Source organism: Triturus cristatus, chromosome 1_2 (assembly GCF_964204655.1).
Source record: "Triturus cristatus chromosome 1_2, aTriCri1.1, whole genome shotgun sequence".
Classification (NCBI taxonomy): Eukaryota; Metazoa; Chordata; class Amphibia; order Caudata; family Salamandridae; genus Triturus; species Triturus cristatus.
Genome location: NC_140580.1, coordinates 590,229,375 through 590,252,161, shown reverse-complemented (window position 1 = coordinate 590,252,161; position 22,787 = coordinate 590,229,375). Strand labels below are relative to the sequence as shown.

At 45.9% G+C, this 22,787-nt stretch overlaps 1 protein-coding gene across 2 annotated transcripts in view; it reads right to left on the bottom strand.

The window, feature by feature from the left end:
* Positions 1-22,787, bottom strand: part of SLK (STE20 like kinase) — a 475,210-nt gene that overhangs the window by 50,023 nt on the left and 402,400 nt on the right. For both annotated transcript variants that reach the window (XM_085606718.1, XM_085606727.1), the window contains 2 exons: positions 18,280-18,405; positions 1,416-1,529 (listed from right to left, as the gene is read on the bottom strand). In XM_085606718.1, coding sequence (XP_085462844.1) covers positions 1,416-1,529; positions 18,280-18,405 — 240 coding nt within the window. The remainder of the gene's footprint in view (positions 1-1,415; positions 1,530-18,279; positions 18,406-22,787) is intronic.

Genomic DNA, 22,787 nt, shown 5'->3' with positions numbered 1-22,787 from the left:
AGGGCGTGGCTAAAAAGTGGAAAGAAGAGCATAGAACACGCCCCCGAATCTGAAAAAGACGGAGCCTATTTGGAGGGACGGCTCTCTCCTCCAATGGCTGGCCTCCGTTTAGGAAGCCAGCCAATGGAGGAGAGGCAAAAAGAGAGGCGGGCTAAATAGCCAGTCTAAGAATCAGAAGATCTCCGGTTCTGCCTTTGGCAGACCGGACGGTCCCTCGACCTAAAAAGCTTTTCCTATGGAGGAACCTAGGTCTTAACTAGAACTACCTACTGGCAACTACTGGATGGATATTATATATATCTATATCTATATCTATATATATCTATATCTATATCTATATATATCTATATCTATATCTATATATATCTATATCTATCTATATCTATATCTCTCTATCTATCTATCTATCTCTATCTATCTATCTCTATCTATCTATCTCTATCTATCCATCTCTATCTATCCATCTCTATCTATCTATCTCTATCTATCTATCTCTATCTATCTATCTATCTATCTATCTATATATATATATATATATACACATATATACACACACCTTTTATTTTAACAATGTCAAGAATTTTTTTTTAAAGATGCCCATCTCCTGCAAGTTATCATGGCAGGACACTCATATTCGTTTTAGTGTTCAGAAATAAATATTCTTAGCACTTGATTTCCCTACATTCCTGAGGTTCTAAAAAACTAAAACGGCCACAAAAGCCAGTTCTTCTACAAAAATTCAATAATTAGTGGAAATACAATTCCTATGAACACCACACTCACTTGGTGTTGCCAAACTCAGTACATTCAGGGCAACATTTCTAATGTTCGGATTACAGTATCTGAGTGTGTATGATACTTGCAATAAATTATTGAATGGTTTTGCTGAAAGAATGTAATGATCGACGCATCTGGCATAACACCAATAAATAGCCCTGCATATTGCCAATATATTTGGTTGGGTGTAATCAAAAGAGTTGCAAGCTTGTAGACAGCCTAGTAACACCAGCAGTGATGTGTGCAAAGAGCTGGGCACTGAAAGGGTTAAAGCTCACTCCCCTGAAGGGGGTTCAGCTTCTTTTTGTGGTGTTTTTAGTGTCTTTTTGTGGCATTATCATGCTTTGAATGTTAAGTATCTTTACTCTTTAGAAACCAGTACACAAAAGCAGCAGGACGCCTCACTGGGTACTTTTCATCTGTGTGCCCATCTGACTATTCAATGGTTTATCTACATCATACCAAACTCAAGTAAACCACTGTGCAATACAAGATCAATATAAAACAAACACTTGTATTGGTAAACAGGAATACACTGAGATATGAAAGACAGGTAACTGAATATCATTTGAAATAAAGTCCATTGACTTTTTTCTAGTGCATGGCGAATCGTCTTTATTTCCTTTTATTTGTGTTACCTTCTTTCTCGGTCTCAATTTCTCTCTCCATTCCTTCAGTTCCTGGCTATGCTCATCATCCAGCTCCTTGAGCTTTTGGGTTTCGTGTTCAATCAGCAGGTGGCATTTTTCATTCTGAAACCAAGACAATTATTAGATGGAAACAAGTTATGTTTTATATTAACATGTATGCGCTCTGGAATACGTCTACAGTTTACATGTTGTGTGTGTGTGATTTATTCTATACACTACACATGTTCCAATGCAGTGCAAATTGGAGGCAAATTTAAAGGCTTCCTAAATAGATAAGATTCATTTGCAATACAAATTTGGAACGCTTTGCTTAAGAGGCACCTTTGTGACAACTGCGCACTCTGACTCTGGAACTAACTGCACTGTTTGCACAGTTCAACGCTGCATGCTCATCCTTTAGATCACTCATTGTGCAGCCGTCCCAGCAGATAAAGGAGGGACTGAAGAACTCCAGACAAGAATATGCTCTTGTAACTTGAAAGGAGGTCAGCTCCTGGTTGCACTAAAGGCATAGACGGTGCAGTCTGACTGGTAGAAAATGGGTAGTATGCTGTATGTTTAGGTCCCATGAGCCCTGCTACCGCCTGAGAAACCAATACAATTATAAAGTGTCAAACAGAGATATTGGCTCCCTGTTTTATTTTCAGACTTAGGGTCTGATTTATATCTTGGCAATATGGATACTCTGTCACAAAGGTGACGGAGTATCCATACTGCCAAGCCTGTGGTCTTCCCGCCTGATTTAAATGTGGGCGGACCTTTGGTTTAATCACAGCGGAGACTATGAAGTCTCAGCAGTGCTTAAGCCCCTCTGACAGCCCGATGGAGAAAGGGCTATCAAGAGGATGACCTCTAATCCTGTCCAACTATTTTACATGGACGGACATTGAGGTCAGTTTTCACTGCCAGTCACTGACAGAAAAAACCCTGGCGGTAAGGGACAGTGAAAACTACAAAATGCTCCCCTAATCATGGAAGAGGTCTTCTATGGCAAGGGGAGCATTGTCTTTTATTTTCAAAAAGAAAACCCTGCTTCGAGCTTTTCGTTTTGAAAACAAAAAAGAAACAGTTTGCCATACGGCTCAGTCATGCTTGACGAAGCTACGTGTCAAACTGCAATAAGCATTGGCAGGAAGCACTGTGACAGCGGTTCCTGGTAATACTTTAAGAAATGACTACTGGCTTGGAGGGCATTCGATAATTTGGTGGGTTGGGGAGCAGTCAAGGCAATGGAGTAAATTTCTCCGTCACCCTGACTGCCAAACCTCTGTCTGCCAAATTATAAATTGGCCCCTTAGTCATAGGTAAGCAGAAAACCTAGCTACTGAGTGAGAAATATTAAGTCTCCCAATCACCTTATCAATTAAACAACAAAAGGTGGTTCCGAACTATTATCATAAGTACAGTGAGGGAGACCAAAGCACAGTTTCATTTAACCAGTAGAACGAACACTGCAATGATATCCATGCACACTGTCCGGGCCAGTGATCCGCTAAGTCACATGTTTTCTAATCGTGCGTGAAGGGCGGGTCTATGCCTCTCCTTTATACTGCCTATGTGACCGTATCTAGTAATCTGGGATCTCAAAACAATACACTCAGTGATCAGGGACCATTTGAATGGCAAGTGCTCAATCTACGGAGGCTACAGACCCTTGGATCCTTTCATGCCAATTCAAAGTCGAAAACAGAAATCGCAGGGAACACCTATTTTGGTAGCTAGGAGAACAAGCTCCTGCTATAAAACCAATAGTGAAATACAACAGCATCACTGATCTATTTAATGATGATTTTAGCTACTGAAATGCTTCAATTCAGCTGGATTGGCAATGTAATGCCTCAAGCGTGGCTTGGCAACATTCTTCCCTTGCTTGAAAAATTTACTTGCCTGCACACCATTATTCCCTTGCTTTAAAATGTGCTCATCAGGTTAAGAACAAACCCTCTTGGTTTTTACAAAGGGACATTAGACTCCCAAACACAAAACAGCCAGTTTAAAACAAGTGGCAGAGGACTTTCCATTGATGAATGTAATTTTAAGTCAAGGTTTTAGCATCCCAGAGCTTGGTTAGTGAACCAATATCACATATGAATAAATATCTGCTATCCAAAGAATACAATGTATGTGCAAGTCAAACTAGAGGTGAAAGAGATCCAGGAAGGAAATCCTACAAATTAGTACAGTAAAGTCTGAAAGAAGGTGGCCAAATAACCTTTATCGCATCAGGTGGAGGCCATGGGATTCAAGCTCTATACAGGCAATAATATTCTCTGCTTAAATTCACCAAAATATTTGGAGATTCTACAAAGCTTTGCTAGAAGTCGGTTGGCGTACCCATGACATATGAACAGCTTTAAGTGGACTTGTCCAAGGCTTCCTGGTATACTGGAAAGACAGATTATAGTTGACTACATAAACTACAGAGGGAATCCTCTTAAGGATTATGCTATTTCGAAGTTTTAGCACACACAACAAAGAAACTAAAGTGCAAAAACCTGTCAGTAAGCATCGTAGCATGCTTAGCATATCAAGAAAATACTTGGCAAGTAAATGGAAGTAAATTAAAATAGGAAACCTGATCAGCAAGCAGGCAGGCTTGTTTGCAGCAGAGAAAATTATTGAAACTTGTTCAAGGGACCAATGAGCACAGAAGTCTACTTACCCCGCCAATTTTATAAATGATAACACCAGTTGTTTTGTTTCCACCTATCTAACTCACCATCATCTCCTTACTGCTTCCATAGGCTGCGTCACCCTTTCCTTCTACTCTCTCATCATGCAGCTTCCATTCCCTTAAACTCTCTAGTTTCTCTCCAGGGGCTCAATACCCCATTAATCAATACTCTTGCCACAGGTTGACTGCATGCCCCCATCTTCTCCACTACCACACCACAGGGTCCATGCTTGCCTCCTGTTCTTCCACTCTTACACCTTATACTCAAAACTTCTTTCCCCTCCACACTCTCACAGAATGGCTCCAGCCCCCTACTTCTGTTCTTGTGTCAAATGCTCCAACTCCCTGGCCGTCCACGCTTCCACTTTTGTTTAGCCTGCTACTCCTTCCTTTTACCACCACATACTGCGTATCCGCTTATATACTCTCTCAAAACAAGCCCCATAGTCCTCCTCCATTGCATCAGCACAGGCTCCAAACCTTTCCCTCTCCACTATTGCTCTGGCTTTAACCACTCGCCAGGACACCTCTTGCCCACTTGTCAAATGCTTCTCTGTATCCTTACCTGTCACTCCCACCAAAGGTTGTCTGCAGCTCCTTGATTTGCCTACTTTTTAGAAATACAGGCATAGGGAGTCTCACTGCCACCCTATCACCTGCTATCCTGCTGTAAATGGGACCCAACATATACCTATTCCATCAAAAGATCTACCTCAGGAACTGTCAGAAAGACCACAGCCCAAAATCCATGGTTGTAACACCCACCTTAAGTGGCCACAAAGCAATATGATAATACTTAACAAGGCAAATAAATGATGCTTCTTCTCTCTTGGGAGAAGGAAAACAGAACACAGACTAACAAGCCTGTTGGTATCTCTACTGTGTTGCATTTATTACACAATATGGGTTTCTGAAGGATCTCTCATGGAAGTTGCTCTAACACATCAGACTAGAAATTAGTTGAAGCTTCGTGTGAAGGGGCATTTGTTATCGTTAAAGAAAAGCTCCTTTGCCAACACTGCTCTTTGATCATAACTTGTAAACCTTAGTATTCGCAGTGCAGGAATTATTATTGCACCCAGCTGTGATTCGGAGTAGGACCTGGAATCCAGCATCGATGTAAAGGTGTCCTTTGTGAGGCACCGCTTCTCGATTTGTGAATGCCTGGTTATGGTGTAGGGGAAAGGGAGCCCCCACAGTGAGTCTGGTAAGGTTTACTCAGGTGGCCCAGCACTGGTAAACAAAGCTTTGAGTACATCTTGACTAGAGCACGAAAATTTGTTTTCAGCCCCTTGAACATTCCTGTTTTCCTCTGCAGACATGAAAAGAGCCCCTTCTGCTATCTCTTCTGATTCTTGAACCCTTACTTATGCCTATTCCCTTCCTGCCCTCCACAGGCCGTGCAAACTCTCACCAACAGCAACCTTCTCCAAGACCTTGAGGTGTGCTGGGCAGGGTTCTATTGGTCTGGTCAGGAGGGAGCACAAATATGTTGTATACAACCACTGCAGTGATCATATTAGTGACTGATGTGCAGCACCAATACTGACTCAGGTCTTCCTCTGTTTTGGGGAAAAACTTAGGCAGGCTGATGTTATTGCAGTCACCCTTAGTAGCAAACAGCAGCTCATCACACATCACTGGGACCACCTCCAGGCAGTCTTTGCCTCTAGGATGATTCGAATCAGGTAAAGCATTGCTCTCTGTTAGCAGACAAGGCCAGTGCTGCAATCCCTGTTTCCCCTAAAAGAGGCACCACTTTCATCCTTGCAGCGCAGCGCAACACATGACAAGCAATTTTGGTCCCTGTGCCCACAGACAAACAACTGAGTTCACCCAGATCATAAGAGACTAGAACACTGTTAGTCAATCACATGCCAGGAACGAAAAAACATTTCACAGAACTGAAATGACTGTGTTCTCAGATAAGGCTGTTCGTGGGTGTCATATGATGTGGCCACTGCTTCAATTAGCGGGGTGCACTTGACTTTAATTTGGCAAAATCAGATAGAATTGATTGCATTTTTATCTGCCTTTTAAGGATCGTTATAAGTGCTGAGTATGAAAGCAATTTGTTGTTTAGCACAGAGAAGTCTATTTGAAGAGAGTCTACTGATTTACTTAAATAATTCGACCAAGGATTCTTCTTTAGGATGAAGATCTGTTGAAGGTGTTAGGTGGGGCCTTAATAATCCTATAATAATATTTTAAGAAGGCACCCATATTAGACCACATTTGGGCCTTCAACCCAATTCTAATATGATCTTATGACCTCTTGTGTGGTTTGGGAGCCTGAAAATTAAGCCTGGGCAAAGCACTACGCTACGCTCGCGTAGTTTGGGAAGTTCGCGCTACTTCGCACTACGCGAATTGCACGTAGCACAGTGCAAACACGCGTAGCGTAGTGCTGCGGTCATTTTTTGCTTACTCGCGGTCCTCAATGTCAAGTTGGCGACCGCGAGCAAGCAAAATGACATCCCGGCGAGACTTTTTCCTTGTTCGCGATCAGCAACATCAAGTTGGCGATCGCGAGCATGGAAAATAAACCTCCCGGCGAGATTCCCAACGCGAGGAGGTCAGGTTTCTCATTGCGAGTGGTCACGCATGCTCGCGACCGCTCGCGATGAGAAACTACCAGTTCGCGTTGAGAAAGCTGCTGCTCGAGTAAAAATCTACTCGAGCAGCAGAAAACTACAGCTCGCACTGTGCAAGATGCCATTTTCAATGATTGCACAGTGCCGGTTGCTTGTCCGCACTGTGCAATCATTGAAAACGACATGTGGCACAGTGCGAACAAGGTACTACGCAGTTCGCGTAGTGCGAACTGCACTTTGCGTAGCTTCGCGAAGCACTACTTCGCGAACTACGCCCAGGGTTACTGAAAATTCTCTTGTATGCTTGGAGTTGCCATTTGGCAAGTGTTTTGGTGAGATTGTAAAGAAAAGCTTCATGGTTGTAGTTAAGTGCTGGTAAAAGACAGGCGTGGAGAACCAGGCGAATTGGTATTGTTGATGGGCTTTCTAAAATTATTTTAAGTTGACTTAATCTCGTGGTGATCAGTGCTGCAGACTTGATTTTCAGGTGGCCCAAATATGTTTTGGTTCCTCCCTTTGCTGTCTGCCAGACACCCAGGTAATTATAAGAGGTTGTCCTTTGGACTTTTAGGGGGCCCAGACTCCAGACAGTTTTTATTTTCTCGTATGTTCGTCCAAAACTACAACCTTTGTCTTTGTCTCATTGACAGTCATTTTTTTTACTTCATTATATTTATGGAGGGCTTTCAGGGCTTTTTGAATCCCCATTCTGGAGTGATCTAATAAAACTATACCGTCAGCATATTGCAGTAATGTAATCTTGGATGCCCCAATTTTTGGTGGAATCAAATTTGCGTGTTTCATGTCTGAAAACATGTCTGCTGTATACAGGTTAAAAAACAAGAGGGACCAGGACGCACCCTTGTTTTAATTCACTCTGTCGGGATTTTTCCTGTTGTGACTGTTTGAGATCGCTTAATCTTCACCCAAGCCGAGCTATATAATGACCTGCAGACTAAAAATTGTCTTTTTCCATTTCTATGATTAGCTGTGAGCACAAGGATCTTATGGTTCTGACCAACTTATCATAATTACAGGTGAAAAAAAATAACCAGTTACATTGATTTCAGAATGGAATACATTTGGGTGTGGCAGAAGTAGGTGCTAAAGGGAAAGGCCATGTCTGCTGACAAAAGAGAAACTTCTTGTCACTTCTGACTATCCACATGTCCAGGCATCCCAAGATAAAAATTCCACACCCGTGCTACAGCGGTCTTATATGTAAATCGGGGAAAGAGCCAAGATCACCAGATGCACTGCACTGATGAAGCTCCAAAAGATCTAAACATGCGTTGCTCTCATTTAGAAAGAGTATGGCCTACTAATTTGGGTTGAACAATTCCTTATAGGATGGTTGGCAAGACTAATGGGGATATGATTAGTCCAAGCCGCTAATGGCACAGACATGCTTGTTTAGCTCACGTTACTAGGCCATGCCCCTTCTAAATGAGAGCAGCCCACGTGTTTGGTCCTTTTGAAGCCCAGAGTTCATACTAGCTGCAGTAATTCCATTCATTGCTTTTGATCTGCTCAATGAGCTGTACTAAGTGCTATATCAAGATGTGTGTGTTGAGCGTTCTCTGCCATAGAGACTTATGCTTCATTTCACTGATGAGGGGAAATAAAGCGCAAATACACCTGGGTCACCTATGTTCTCATTTAGATGGGGCTTAGATTGGCAGTTAAGACTGGGTGTCTTCCTGGGAAGAGCTAAAGAGTGATTTGCATACACGTGGTCCTTTTTAGGGCTCGCGCAGCGAGAGCCCTTTTGTGTGGGGTTCAAAAATGGAGCCTGGAATCGCACACGCTTGTGCGTGTGCTTTTCCTTTTGGCCTCCATGATTGGCCTTTGCGTGCGTGTGTTTCTGAGAGACGGCACGCAATAGGCCAAAGAAAGGGCGCATTGCTCCGCCCATGGCCTATTGGTGTCTGTTACGCGCACCAAAGGCCATGTGGTTTCAATTATCGTGCCCAGACACGGGCGCGATAATTGAAAACACATGTTCGCTGTGGCGCGCGCACCACTCGCGGGCGTTGTATTTTTTTTTTTACAACAGTGATCGCTTTCCCGATCGCTTTCAGTGCCTCTTGTTTGAATTTGAAAGAGTCTGTATCTTGTTTTACGTGATCTTTGTTGTAGGAATCACAAACGTTTCCTCGGCTCGTGCATGGGCTCTAAGAGCTGAGCCACACCACTGGCTTGGCTCTTGGTCGGCTCTCCCTGTTTATTGGTTTACTCGCCACCTCCACTACTTTGTACTTATGTTAGTGACTCCGCACCTCTGCATTCAGGACAATTACATGTGTGATGTTTACAAACAGCTACTGGAGGGCAGCACAAGGCAGAAGACGCGAACCAGTGCTGCTCCTAGAGTTGCAAAAGATTATCTCCGCAGCAAGGAGGGATTATGTTAGATACAAAAACCATGCGCAAAAAAATTCCATCACGGCTGAATTAAAAATATCATTTGATGGCCAGAGTTCGGAATGCAAGGAAGGGTCAGTTACAGGGATGTGGACGAGGATTTAGAGTGAACCCCTGATGGTGCTAAACAACAGCGACCCCCCAGCCTCCACAGCAGCGGGCTTGTTCTAGGAAATGTCCTCCGATAAGAGCAAGCAGGAGTGCATTATTGCCTCGTGTCTTTCATCTTCCCTCTCTCCCGTCGCTGCTCGTGACCCCGCGCCCCCTTCTATCTGGTAATAATCTCAGAACTCTTTTCACTTTCGGAACCCGCAGCAGATGTCTTTCATTAGTCTGTCCAAACCTGCCATTGTGTGCCATCAATGCTGCGGCAGTCCTGGAGAAATGTGTCATGTGAGTGCGTTTGTGTGTTCGTGTGCATGTCTGTGCGTGTGATGGTGTGTGCATGTACTTGGGTGTTTTTGTACTACAGCATGTGATTCTATGTGTGCTTGTGTTTGTGCGCGCAGATGTTTCTGTATGTGTGCTTATGTCGGTGTGTGTGATGGTGTGTGCATGTACTTGAGTGTTTTTGTACTAGAGCATGGGATTGTATGCATGCGTGTGGATGTTTCTGTATGCGTGCCTGTGTGCGCGCATCTGTTCGCGTATGAGTGTGTGCGCACATTTGTGTGTGCTTGTCTGTGCGTGTGCTGGTGTGTGTGCACATGTACTTGTGTGTACGTCCTTGGGTGTTTTTGTTCTAGAGCATGTGATTGTATGTGTGCTTGTGTTTTTGGTAGTTTCTGTATATGTGCGTGTGCGCTTGTCTGTGCATGTGATGGTGTTAGCGTGTGCATGTACTAGAGCATGGGATTTTATGTGTGCTTGTGTTTTTTGATGTTTCGGTATATGTGCTTGTGTGTCTGTTCGGTGTCTGGGCGCATATGAGAGTGTGTGCTCACATTTGTGTGTGCTTGTGCATGTCTGTGTGTGATGGTGTGTGCATGTACTTGGGTGTTTTTGTACTAGTCCTCTCTTGCGTGCTTCCCCCCCCCCCCACCTACTCCCCAATTGCTCATGCACCCCTTGCAGACATTTACATTTTTGTAATTTCCACTATTTTGGAGGCTGGCATATGCTGCTGTGCCCTCCACTGCATTAACAATGCTTTTGCTCACTTAACCTCTTCTGTGCCCATGACGAGATAGTCTCGTCATGGAGCACGGTCGCGCTGTGCCCATGACGAGACTATCTCGTCATGAACCCCACCCACTAATGCAACGCCCGGCACAGGAGGGGTAAAGGGCGTGGCACTGAAGGGGTTAAAAAATGTCATTTTGTTATGTACATATACAAATCGCTTCAGCCATCTTAGATTGGTCAATAAAAAAAGAGCATGGTGCCTACATCTTTCTGTAGATGCATGTATGCTTGATACTTGTGCAAATATAGGTCATCACACATGTGCATCCTCTACAGAGCGATCTGATCCGCATAGTCATCTTGCCTTTGTTTTGCTGATATGGCACAGCATCATCAAAAAGCATTGTCATAGTGAACAGGTCTAGCAGGCGCGACCTGTTTGCTTTGCCAATGTGCGTTTCTTTTACCTTCCCTTCCAGTTTCACTCTCCCCTCCTGGCTCTTGCAATGTTTGGCTCTTGCTCCGGCTGTCTCCCTGTTTTTACTTTACCTATCTACTACCTATTCCTCCCCTCTTTTTGTTAACTAATGTTTCTTCTTGTTTTTTTCTGTAGCCATCATCTTCATTTACTGTTGTTCCTGGCTGCACCTTTTCTTTCTGGTTTGCAGTAGACATAGAAAAAGGAATATTTGTCCTTTTTTCGTTTCTTTCCCGGTCAATTACTCTTACAATTCATATCATGCTATGAATTGTATAATGATTTGATTTTTTGTGTATACTGGAACTGGAATTTTTTTCTATGTAGTCCGATTTTCATGGAAAATACAATTCTTCATTTTGGCATAAGCAAGTCAACAAAGGAGGATAGAAAAGCTATACTAAAACCAGTGTTCGGCATCAGGGGGCTACCCCACTGCAAGCAGGCACTCATAGCCTGTTTGAGCCCTTCATATATATATATACGGCTAAACTGCAGATTGGCAAAATACCTGGAAAGAGTTAAACAGGAACTCAGAACCCTTGCTGCTGAAAATAACCACCGACCCAGGCCGGAAATAGAATCTTGACCTCTTTAAGCAAAGATCAGCTGAGCTCTGACCACTTTATGAACCTTGACCCTGAAAGACATCTTACAACTGGAACCTGTGGGCCTTTGCCTCGAAAGATAACTTCTTGGTACTTATTGTACACTGATCAGCAACAAGTCCAGATGCTTCATCGAACCCCGATCTTAAACTCCATGCTCTACAGTGTAGTATCGCGAGAGGCGATGGGACAGCCCACGCCTCTCGCCACGATAGGGGGAAGGTCAATCAGTGAACACCCCCAGAATAACGATTGTGAAAGTGGGCTCGACGGAGGTCGAGACCACGTGCGCAAGTTAAGGGCTCTGGGCGGTACTTGGTTCCTAGCTACCCACTGTTATCACAACTGTGTGCTGCATGGTCATTTGTTGTATTGCCCCCAAACACCCACAACTTTACACTGGCGACGAGGTGGTGTACCTCCTACCTGCCGTGCAGTCTGTGCGCTAACGCTGCCTACACCGGTGATCGTGCAGCCCCTCCCGCTGGAACACCGCGCGTCGCACAACCGGTGCCTGACGCCCTGTCTGCTGTCGGAGCCTCGCAGCGGCCCCACTGCCCCACCAGAGGTCGCCCGCAACGACTGGAGGACGTACCAGTCGAAACGCACACGCCGGTGCCCTGCGAAGCGCCTGAAGACGCAGTGAGTGCTCGCGTGCTCTCTGCTGCCCCCTCTGGCTGCCATCATCACCGCACCCGCAACTGTAATTCGGCCTGATCTCACCTGTGGGTGACCCTGCCAGTACGTCGCGCGCTGCAAGCGCGTCTACAGTGTTTCACTCACTGCAACATCCAACCTCCACCATCAGGTTCCGGAGAAGAGCTGCCAGGCTCATCTAGGGAGCACAACCACACCCAGTACTCCGGCCCCACAGTGCCGCACAGTGCCACGCAGCCTCACCTCGGGGTCCTCTCCCTTCGTTGGCACAGGAACTGTTACACGCCCCACGCCTGCGTACCCCGGCTGTGGGACGGACCCAGCCGCCTGTGGGGTGCATGCCCCATTGTGGCCCCAGCCGCCACCACCTGCTACTCAGCCACCAGTGCTGGTACCGCCGCCGGGCGTTCGTGCCGCCTTTCTCCTGCCATCAACGCTCTGATACCTCACAGGCGCTACAGCTTAGTCTGTCTGCACCCCAAGAGCCTCTCGCAAAGATACCGCCATGACCACCGTGCCACCCCTGGAGCCTTTCGCCGTCACAGGTCCGCCGCCCTCCCAAGCTGCGCGATGGAAGGAATGGGTGGAACGGCTGGAGACATTCTTTGAAGCCGCAGAAATCAAAGAGCGACGACAGCGGTCCATGCTCCTCCACCTGGGTGGCGCAGACATCCATATGATTGCAAAGACCGACCAGGAAGCCGGACCCCCGAGGACCTACGCAAGGCTGCGGGATGCAATCGCGGCGCACTTCGAGCCGTATGCCAACCCAGATTACGAACGATTCCTACTCCGCCAAGCGAAACAGCTCCCGGAGGAGTCGGTCGACGTATTCTACACCCGGCTCAAGGAGTTAGCAAGCACGTGCACCCTGCCTGATGAAGACGATGAGGTGCGAGCACAATTCATCCAAGGGTATGCTTCCTCAAAACTGCATGTGCGCGTCCTTGAAGAGCACAACATGCCAATGAAGGACATACTGACCCTAGGACGCTCCAAAGAACTGTCCAAGGCCAGGGCAGCCCATATGGAACGGAAAGCTCCGGCAGCTATCAAAGAGGACCCAGTCTGTGCTATTCAACCCACTCCGCGAGGCCCACGACAGAGACCCAGAAGACCGTCAGCTCAAGGACCCGGACAGAATCCTAAACCCCGTGTCTGCGGGTGGTGCGGAGGCCCACTCCCACACGACGGCGCATGCCCAGCACAAGGGAAGACGTGCAGTGCCTGTGGAAAAGTCAACCATTTTTCCAAAGTCTGCCGCTCAAGACCCTCACGGTGGTCGCAAGGCCCGGCTCGACCAGTACGCACAATGGAGTCTGCACCTGGGGATTCATCGAGCGGTGACATGGACGATGATGAAGCCGTCACGGTGCATGTGGTGCATGTGGTGCACATGCTGCATGCCCTCTCGGCGTATCCGCAAGCCGCACCCATGTGCACTGTGAACGTGCAAGGACATCCAGTAACGATGCTCATCGACACCGGCGCCACAATCAACCTCATGGCCATCGGTGCCTACAGGCTGCTACCCAACCCGCCGGCGCTCCGCAACACCAACGTCCAGGTGTATGCATTTGGAACCCACACCCCACTCCGAATGTGCGGAGTGTTCCAAGCAGAAATTTCCCACAATGACTTCTGTCAGTCGGCCAAGGTCTACGTGTCCAGGGAAGGGTCAGGATTCCTCCTCGGTTGTCGCACAGCTCTAGAACTGCGTCTCATCCAGTTCGCTTTCGCGGTGCAAACACATGGTCTGGACAAGCTGATATCTGAGTTCGCACCCCTCTTCGATGGGATCGGGTGCCTCAAAGGCCCAGCAGTTCGTCTACATATTGACAAGACAGTAGCCCCGGTGGCCCTCAGACACAGGAGGATTGCCTTCCACCTCCGGAAAGTGGAATCAGAGCTCCGCATGTTGGAAGCTGCAGGGATCCTTGAGCGGGTGACTGGCCCCCACCCCCTGGGTGTCCCCCATCGTGGTCGTGAAGAAACGGAAGCAGCCGGACGCCGTCCGCATATGCATTGACATGCGAATCCCGAACCTCGCCATCAAACGGGAACGCCACTTTACACCCACGGTGGATGACATCATAAGCGAGCTTGCAGGATCAAAGTGGTTCTCGAAGATGGACCTCAGGTCGGGGTATCATCAGGTCCCGCTCCACCCAGACTCGCGTCCGATAACGACTTTCTCCACTCACGCCTGTGGCGTTACAAACGCCTTAACTTTGGGATCTCCAGCACAGCCGAAGTGTTCCAAAATATAATCAAAACTGTCCTGCAAGGGCTAGAAGGGGTGCTCAACGTGAGCGACGACATCCTAGTTCATGCCCCCTCCCTAGAAGAACACATCGTCCACCTCAACGCAGTATTCACACGCCTGAGAGACCGCGGCCTAACACTCCACAGGGAGAAGTGCGAATTCCTGCGCAGGGACATACGTTTCTTTGGTTATCGATTTTCAGACAGAGGGATCGGGCCGGATCCCGCCAAAGTCAACGACGTTCAGGAAGCACCAGCCCCCACATCCGTGACCGGAGTCCGCAGCTTTCTGGGAATGGTCACGTATTGTGGCCGGTTCATCAAAAACCTGTCCGATCTGACGGGCCCACTGAGAGAGTTCACCAAGACCACTGCCCACTGGACCTGGGGCCCAACACAGGAGCAAGCGTTCCAGCAGACCAAAGCTGCGCTGTCAGCCGACACAACCCTCGTATACTTTGATCCGCGCCATGACTCCCAACTGGTCGTAGACGCTAGTCCCACTGGTCTAGGAGCCGTGTTGGCACAACGTCAGAGCTGCGGGGACTGGGCGCCAGTAGCCTATGCGAGTAGAACTCTAACGCCCACTGAACAGCGCTACTCACGAATTGAAAGAGGCCATAGCTATTTTGTGGGGGTGCCGCCATTTCCAGATCTATCTCTACGGCCACCCATTCACGGTCATAACGGACCACAAGCCTCTGGTTCTGCTATTTCAAGGATCATCATTCCGGCCCCCTCCACGAATTGAGAAGTGGATACTGCAGCTACAAGAGTTCCAGCTGAAGGTGGAATACCGTCCCGGCACGTGGAACCCTGCAGACTTCTTGTCACGGCATGCCTGGCCAGTCACCCCCCTGGAAGCCGAGGAAGCGGCGGCCACAGAAGACTACGTACGGATGGTAGTCGAGCGGTCCCGACCCCTCCCGATGTCACTGCAAGAAGTCATAGCGGCCACACAGGATGACGACTGCCTCCAAATGGCGATACAAGCAGTCGGCTCCGGAGACTGGCAGCTGCTCCAAAACCCGTCACACATGCGCACGGCAACGGCTCAAGCCACACTCAAGTCGCTACACCAGGTCCGTCACGAGCTGTCGGTGTCCGCGGAAGGATGTCTCCTGCGTGGCCCGCGGCTAGTCCTACCGGCGATCCTCACCAGACAAGCGGCACTCCTGGCCCATGGCGCGCATCAAGGGATAGTCAAGTCCAAGAACCGACTTCGGAGCAAAGTGTGGTTTCCAGGCCTCGACCACCAAATCGAGTCACTCATACAGCACTGCCCTGCCTGTCTCGCCACGAGTCTTCCAAGCAGACCAGCACCGGTAGTCACTGAAGCAGGCCCCAGCAGCCCATGGGAGAGAGTCAGCGCAGACTTCGGCAGCCTTCCAGGCGGACAACACATGCTGGTAATGGTTAATGACTTCTCTAGGTACCCGGAGGTAGAGTTCATTTCCTCCACGTCCGCAGCGGAAGTTATCCCTAAACTCGAAAAAGTGATAGCCACTCACGGGCTGTTTGGAGAACTAAGGACTGACAACGGACCACCGTTCACCAGCATGGAGATCCCGGAGTACCTGACATCCCATAGGATAAAGCACTGCAAAATAACGCCTCCTGGCCCCAGGCCAACGGCGAAGTAGAACGCCTCATGCGAACTTTGAACAAAACTATACAAATCGCGATGTCAGAGGGACTCAACCTAGAGCGGGCTGTGTATCAGTTTCTTCGCGAGTACCAGCTCACCCCTCACTGCAATACAGGTATATCGCCGAGCCGCCCGTGCTTTGGCCGAACAGTCACTGACACCATTCCCCACCACTCGACATGGGAACAAACTGGGAACCCTCCGAACCTATCGGACCTCAGGCGAACAAAGACTAACGAAGCGGCATCTCAGAGGAGGCGCGCCATAGAGAACCCCATCGCCGCAGGCGACCAGGTGCTGGTGCAAGATCGACACCCCGGAAGAAAGTTTCGGACTCCGTTCGAAAGGAATCCATGGACTGTCATTGCAATCAAAGGTACCATGGTAACCGCTCAGAGGGGTTCCGAGACTGTCACCCGAAATGTGTAATTCTTTAAAAAAGTCCCTCCAGCCGAAGAGTGCACCCCAGCGGACACCTCCGATCAAGGTGAGGTGCCCCAAAGGGGACCTGCAAGCCCAAGGAGTCGAAGGGCTGAACAGGGACAATCAAGCCCCACCGATCACATCGCCATCAGTCCAAGACTCGGAAGGAGAGCAGATTGGAGGGTCCGCCCACGGTTCGGCTGACCAGCCTTCAGACTCGCAACTGCGGAGCAGTCAAGGCCGGTACCACCTCCGGCCCTGCCCCAAGCTCTCCCAGAAGTACAAGGACTATGTGACTAGTGGCTAGTCGGCGATCAGGTGTTGGATCGCAGCCTGGAAGAGCAGTGTTTGCCAACTCCCAAGTAAGACTGTTTCATTGTATTGTAACTCGACCGATAGCCAACCGTCAGGACTGGAAGTGAATGTTGATGATGTTTCATGGTTATCTCTTTGTTATTTCCTGGTGGGGGAGGAATGTAGTATCGCGAGATGCAATGGGACAGCCCATGCCTCTCGCCACAATAGGGGGAAGGTCAATCAGCGAACACCCCCAGAATAACGATTGTGAAAGTGGGCTCGACGGAGGTCGAGACCACGTGAGCAAGTTAATAAAATGCCCAGGGCTCTGGGCGGGAGTTAGTTCCTAGCTACCCACTGTTATCACAACTGTGTGATGCGTGGTCATTTGTTGTATTGCCCCCAAACACCCACAACTTTACATACAGTACCAGTACTGGCCACCGCTGGTCAGGTGTTCATGGACCACGTTACTGTTTTAGTGACTGTAACAATTATATCACCGTCATGTACAACTTACAGCGTTCGCCAGTTTACACAATTTGTACATTATTACCATTTTCATTTAACTGCTGTACATGTTCTACCGACTGGTGAAACCGTTTTAACTAACTACGCACTTCAGAAAAATAAAAATAAGTAACACAACACCTTGTTCCTTCCTCTACAAAACAAGCATTTGCAATGCAATAGGTCTCGCATTTACGTGAGTTTGAGCTATTGACATTGCAAATAACAATGCCTTTTATTTTTGTTTGTTTTAAAACATAAATAAAAGGCATTGTCATTTACAATGCCAATAGCTTAAACTCCCGTAACTGCGAGACCTATTGCATTGCAAATGCTTGTCTATGATGGCACAGAAGAGGAAAGGAAAGCATCCACAGTACTAACCAGTGTTTCACATGTCATGTTCCAGCCCGAGACCCTTGTGAACACACTTCGACTGCACCATGCAAGCTGCCAATCCATAAAAAATGCCTTGAGATGACTGATGTTGTCAAAACTCTGATAGCACACATCATGAAGCTATCTATCCGTGGGACAGATTGGGTGGTGTTAACTTCTCACAACTTCTTGTGTGCTCTCCGTACTGCAGCCTGAGGACTAGTAATCGAGCAAAGGTCTGCTGAAGGTGTCAGAGTGAGCCAATCAGATTTTTTTTACTTTAGTAGCAATGCACAACTAAGGGAGGTTGGTGCTGGGGAACAGGGGCGAATGTGCCAGGCAATGTTTTGCCATTATAGATTGTATGTCTCTGCAATGGAAGTTACAACATCACAAGCTGATATAGCAGTATTCACCTAATTATGTGGCTTATACGCAGGATTTTACAGAGAAAGAAAAAGCTAAATATTTTTCAGTTGCCACAAAATTATAGTGTCTTATTTCAGCTGTTACCTTATGATAGGCATATGTGCATTATGATGCTTACATATTATGTAAAACATGCTTCTGGTTTAAAATGTTTGTAAATGAGTTTCTCTGTCTCACAAGAATACTTAGTTTGATGATAAAATAAACTAAAACCTAAAAAAGCACAGTTTCACTTGTTATGAAGCAGATATTGTGCTTATTTGATACAGTGAAGGACATGCTCCACAGGGCTGCTTTGACTGCTGGCTGTATCAGTTATTAAGAAGTAACTGATTGCTTTACCTGTAGTTGTTGCAGTTCCTTGATGTTGCCATCACATTGCAGCTGAAGGTCCCTCATTTGATTTTCATGCTTTTGGTGCTGAGCCAACCTTTCATTTTTCTGTCTCTTGTCCTCTTGAACAGCAAACTACAATAAAAAAAGAAGAGAGAGGGCAAATTAGTCCCTATGGTGACATAGACTGGCATTTAATAATCTAATCTTAAAGAAATACAGACCACAAGTGACGTAAAAAAAAAAACTAGCAGTCCAATACTAAGAGGTCAATACATCAAGGATGTCTTTGCAGCACAATACGAGCAACTCGTTCTAATTCCAATGAAGAACTACAGCTTAACAATGACTTATCAGACCATTCTACTTTGGTTTTCCACATGACACTGTAGTTGTCCCAGGCCTGCCCTCTTCAGAGACTTCCTCAACCATCACTTGACCTGAAAGGTAATCCCATCGCTAACCATTCTGTGAAAAGCTACCTCATTCATTACTCCTTCGATCTTTCATGACAAGCATTTATCCACACCTTCTATAGCCACTCGTTTAAATTTATGCTTATTGGCCTTAGCTGAATTCCTGAGGAGTCTTCTTGGGATATCTGGCTTCCACTAAGGTTTCTTGGGTGATTTAAACATGTGCGATAACAACTGTTGGTGTGTGGACTGACAGGAAAGATTATGGGCCCAGACTAGCTTGCAGAAAGGCTTACGGAAATGAGGGTGCCAAAAATGATCAGTGGGATTGGAGGAATGTCTGTCAATTCTATGTACCTGCTGTCATGTGTGAAAGTGAGTGAGAACTCACGATGCGGAGTCCAAAATTGGTTTTAGCTGCATAAATAAGTAGTGTATGTAAACATAATGGAAGACAGCAGGCATTGTGAAAGAGCATCAACGAAACAAATCAATCTCAGCTCATTTAAAAATATTGGTCCTTAAGCAAGATCTTAATTTCTGTATCACGTTTACACACTTGGACCTGTAAATCAATAGGGCCGGAGTCACAACATTCTTCGAGCTGAAGTTTGAAATCTATTTCCATAGTGCCACTCCCATGACTGGAATACATTTACAATGTTTATGGGTTTCATAAAACTCCTACTACGGACTTCTCCTGGATATCTACAACTGTAGGAGACCCACAATTTCCTAACAAATTTAATAAATATGAATTTATAGTTTATTTTTGCCATAAGGAACCTAGCTTTCCTGCGGAACAAAACGCTGCTCATATCTCTATTGTGGATGCAACTTTACAAGTCTGTTTCTGGGGTCGAAATGGACATGGAGCATCTTTATTTCTTCCCCCTACTAAAAAGCATCTTTGTGTACTAGCTATACCTTTTCAATTTCCAGACTTATTTAGGTATTTACAATGATTTAGCAACTTGGTATCTTTCGAATATGGCAGAAAAATACAATTTAAAATATTTATAATATTAGGTGCCAATGGTTAATCCTAATATAACAGATAAACACAAAATCTGTTGGGCTTTTACACCATCACCATATGTTTTATTAGCAGTGTAGCATGTAGCAACATCTGCTGCACTAATCATATATACGCCATACTGCAGAAGTAAGCAGATTCACTTCCAACTGTACCCTAATTTGAGAAATAGTTTCTTTGAACCACGTAATTGCAATACTTAATTTGTAAAAGAAGAAATGTCAGGGCCCAAAGATTTTCTTAGAAGCCTGCTAAAACAAGCATTTGCAATGCAATAGGTCTCACATTTACGCGAGTTTGAGCTATTGACATTGCAAATAATGCCTTTTATTTTTGTTTAATAACATAAAAGGCATCGTCATTTACAATGCCAAAAGCTAAACTTGCGTAAATGCGAGAGCTATTGCATTGCAAATGCTTGTTATACCTGGTGCCTTCTTTGATGTCGAAGAAGTTTCTTTTTGAAGTGCTTGGAACTTCCTGACTCCTCTTCTCTGGACCAAGCTGGCTGTAGAGACAATGTAGAGAAGACAAGCCCTTTGTGCAGAGCACAGCCTATTCAGTTGCAAGTGGGGCTGTGCTCAGCTCTGCCCCCTCTTCATCCTGCCAGCAGATGGCCCATTCAGGCACACCTAATTCCTCCATTGTGATACTGTCTGGGAAGAATCCACAAAGTCCTAGCTGCCAACTACACCCAGTCATAGACGCCAAATGGCAGGAGGCAGGAAAATGTCAAATTTCCAAAAGTGGCATTTTCAAAATTGTAGTTTAAAGTCCGACTTTACCATTGGAAAGGATTTTTAATTATAATTTAATTGATACCAAACATGAAATACCTATCCGTACCAGATCAAAAGTTAGCATTTATTAAATGTAATAAGGCAACCCAATGTAAGCCTAAGGGGCATGGAGGCCTCACAGTAGTGAAAAACTGATTTAAGTTTTTTTCATTACAATGACGTACATTTTAAACCTTTTAATTACAATATATTCTGCCCTACCGGCTACCTAGGACCTACCTTAGGGCTCACTAATATGCAATAAAAGGGGTGCTTAAAGCTTGGCAAGGGGGTTATACTGTCAAGTCTAATTGGCAGTTTAGAACTGCATTCAGGCTGCAATGGCAGGCCTGAGACATGTCTTAAGGGGCTACTTAGTGGGTGGCACAATATGTGCTGCAAGCACACTGTTAAAAAGAACAGATGATGGACGGAATGTTGAACAAATCAAACACTTAGCCCCAGTCACAGAGATGGGTTAAATCCATTGTTATTTTGCTTGTCACGCCATTTCAGTTCAGACCCAGCCATATGCAAATCAGTCTTGATCCTGCTCCCCGTGGGAAAAGTCCAGCCCCGAACTGCCAGGCAAGGTCCTCCCTGGAATGGAGGCAAGCATCCTGGGACTGGTTTCAGGGTATCACACCTCATCAGCCATGCTAGCTTAAATCCGGTGGCATAGTAAGAACGGGACGCACGTCCAGGTATATCCTTCCCACTTATGGCGACAAATGCAAAAAGAACAGATGATGGGTGGAATGCAGAACAAATCAAACATTCACCTCCAGTCACGGATCTGGGTTAAATCCATCAGTTTATTGCTCACCACACCATTCCAGTTTGGACCCAGCCATATGCAAATTAGTCTTGAACCACCTCTCCGTGGAAACAGTACAGCTCTAACTGCTAGGCCAGGTCCACGCTAGTAGCATTTAATTTACATGCCCTGGGTATTTGGAAAACCACTCTATAAGGGAGTTATAAGCAAACTAAATATGCCAAACTGATGTAAGCCAATCTTACCATGTTTTAAAGTAAACAGCACAAGCACTTTAGCACTAGTTGGGAGTTTTAAAGTGTTCAAAGTCCTAAGGGCAACAAAAAAGGAATTCAGGGGAGGATAAAGGCAAAAATAGTTTAGGAGTGACCCTGCAGAGGAGGCCAGGTCCAACTTGGACTAAACCCATTATTTTGATTATTCCATTGCAATTCTGGTTCTATTGGTGCTGATAAACAATCTGATACTGAATAAAACTTGTTTCAGAGGTGTACAAAGGCAAACCTAGAAAGGTATGACACGCCACATAGAGATACTATTAACGAGGCATGTGACAATATGTATGGACCATGAAAGTTTTCAACGAAGAACGTTGCTATGTGTTTATGAATGACAGACCTCACTAAGCTGAATTAAAAAAGAGAGTTTGCGTAAGGCATAGGTAAACTTTAAAACTTGTAATGGGTGGTTATTCAATGGCTAGAAATTGGACATAATTAAAATGATTCTTCACAATTAGGTTGAAAGAGGGACATTTAGCGAAAAACATGCACATTTCCATTGTCTTGCTTCCAATATGAGGCTAAAAAGGTACTTGGGAGGGGTTTCTTGATTTAAGTAGGCAAACCAAATAAGATGCTTCCATAAGGATTTTGTTAAGGGTTAAAACATTTGTTGTAATTGAACATCAAGCTCAGACTGTTTGCTTTCTTTTTTATTTTTCAGTTGGTCACATGGTCATGCTCCTTTTTTTAACGGTGAGACCCTGGCAAAAGAAAATCTTTATGAAATTTAGTATGAGTATTTGTGTTTTCGGTTCGCACAGATTAGCAAAATCTTAATGGTTGAGGCCTTCAGTATCCACTTAGGACAACTCGTGCAGCTTTGAGAAGGAACAACCTGAATTTTACAAGGTGCCGACAAATGAGAGAGAATGGAGAAATACAGGGAGAGGCTCCTAAAGTTTTCACATAATGACTTCATTCCTCCGAAGCACATACTATGGTTTAATGATAATGGAACTCTGGAATTCCAAAAAGGACAGACCTCAGACAAAATTGGCTGGCACTGGAAAATTCTTCACAACAAAGATACCCACACCTGGAATACAGACAGTATGAAAACTCTGATGAAATGCAATTGCTAATCAGTAAACTCTCCCATGCCGATGTGAATGCCGCAAACACAAAATGAGACTGACCTACTAAAACAGAGTACAAAAGCATTTATTTATGCATTTTTATATAGCCCAAACTTTATATAGCATAACGCCTTCTGGAATATTCATA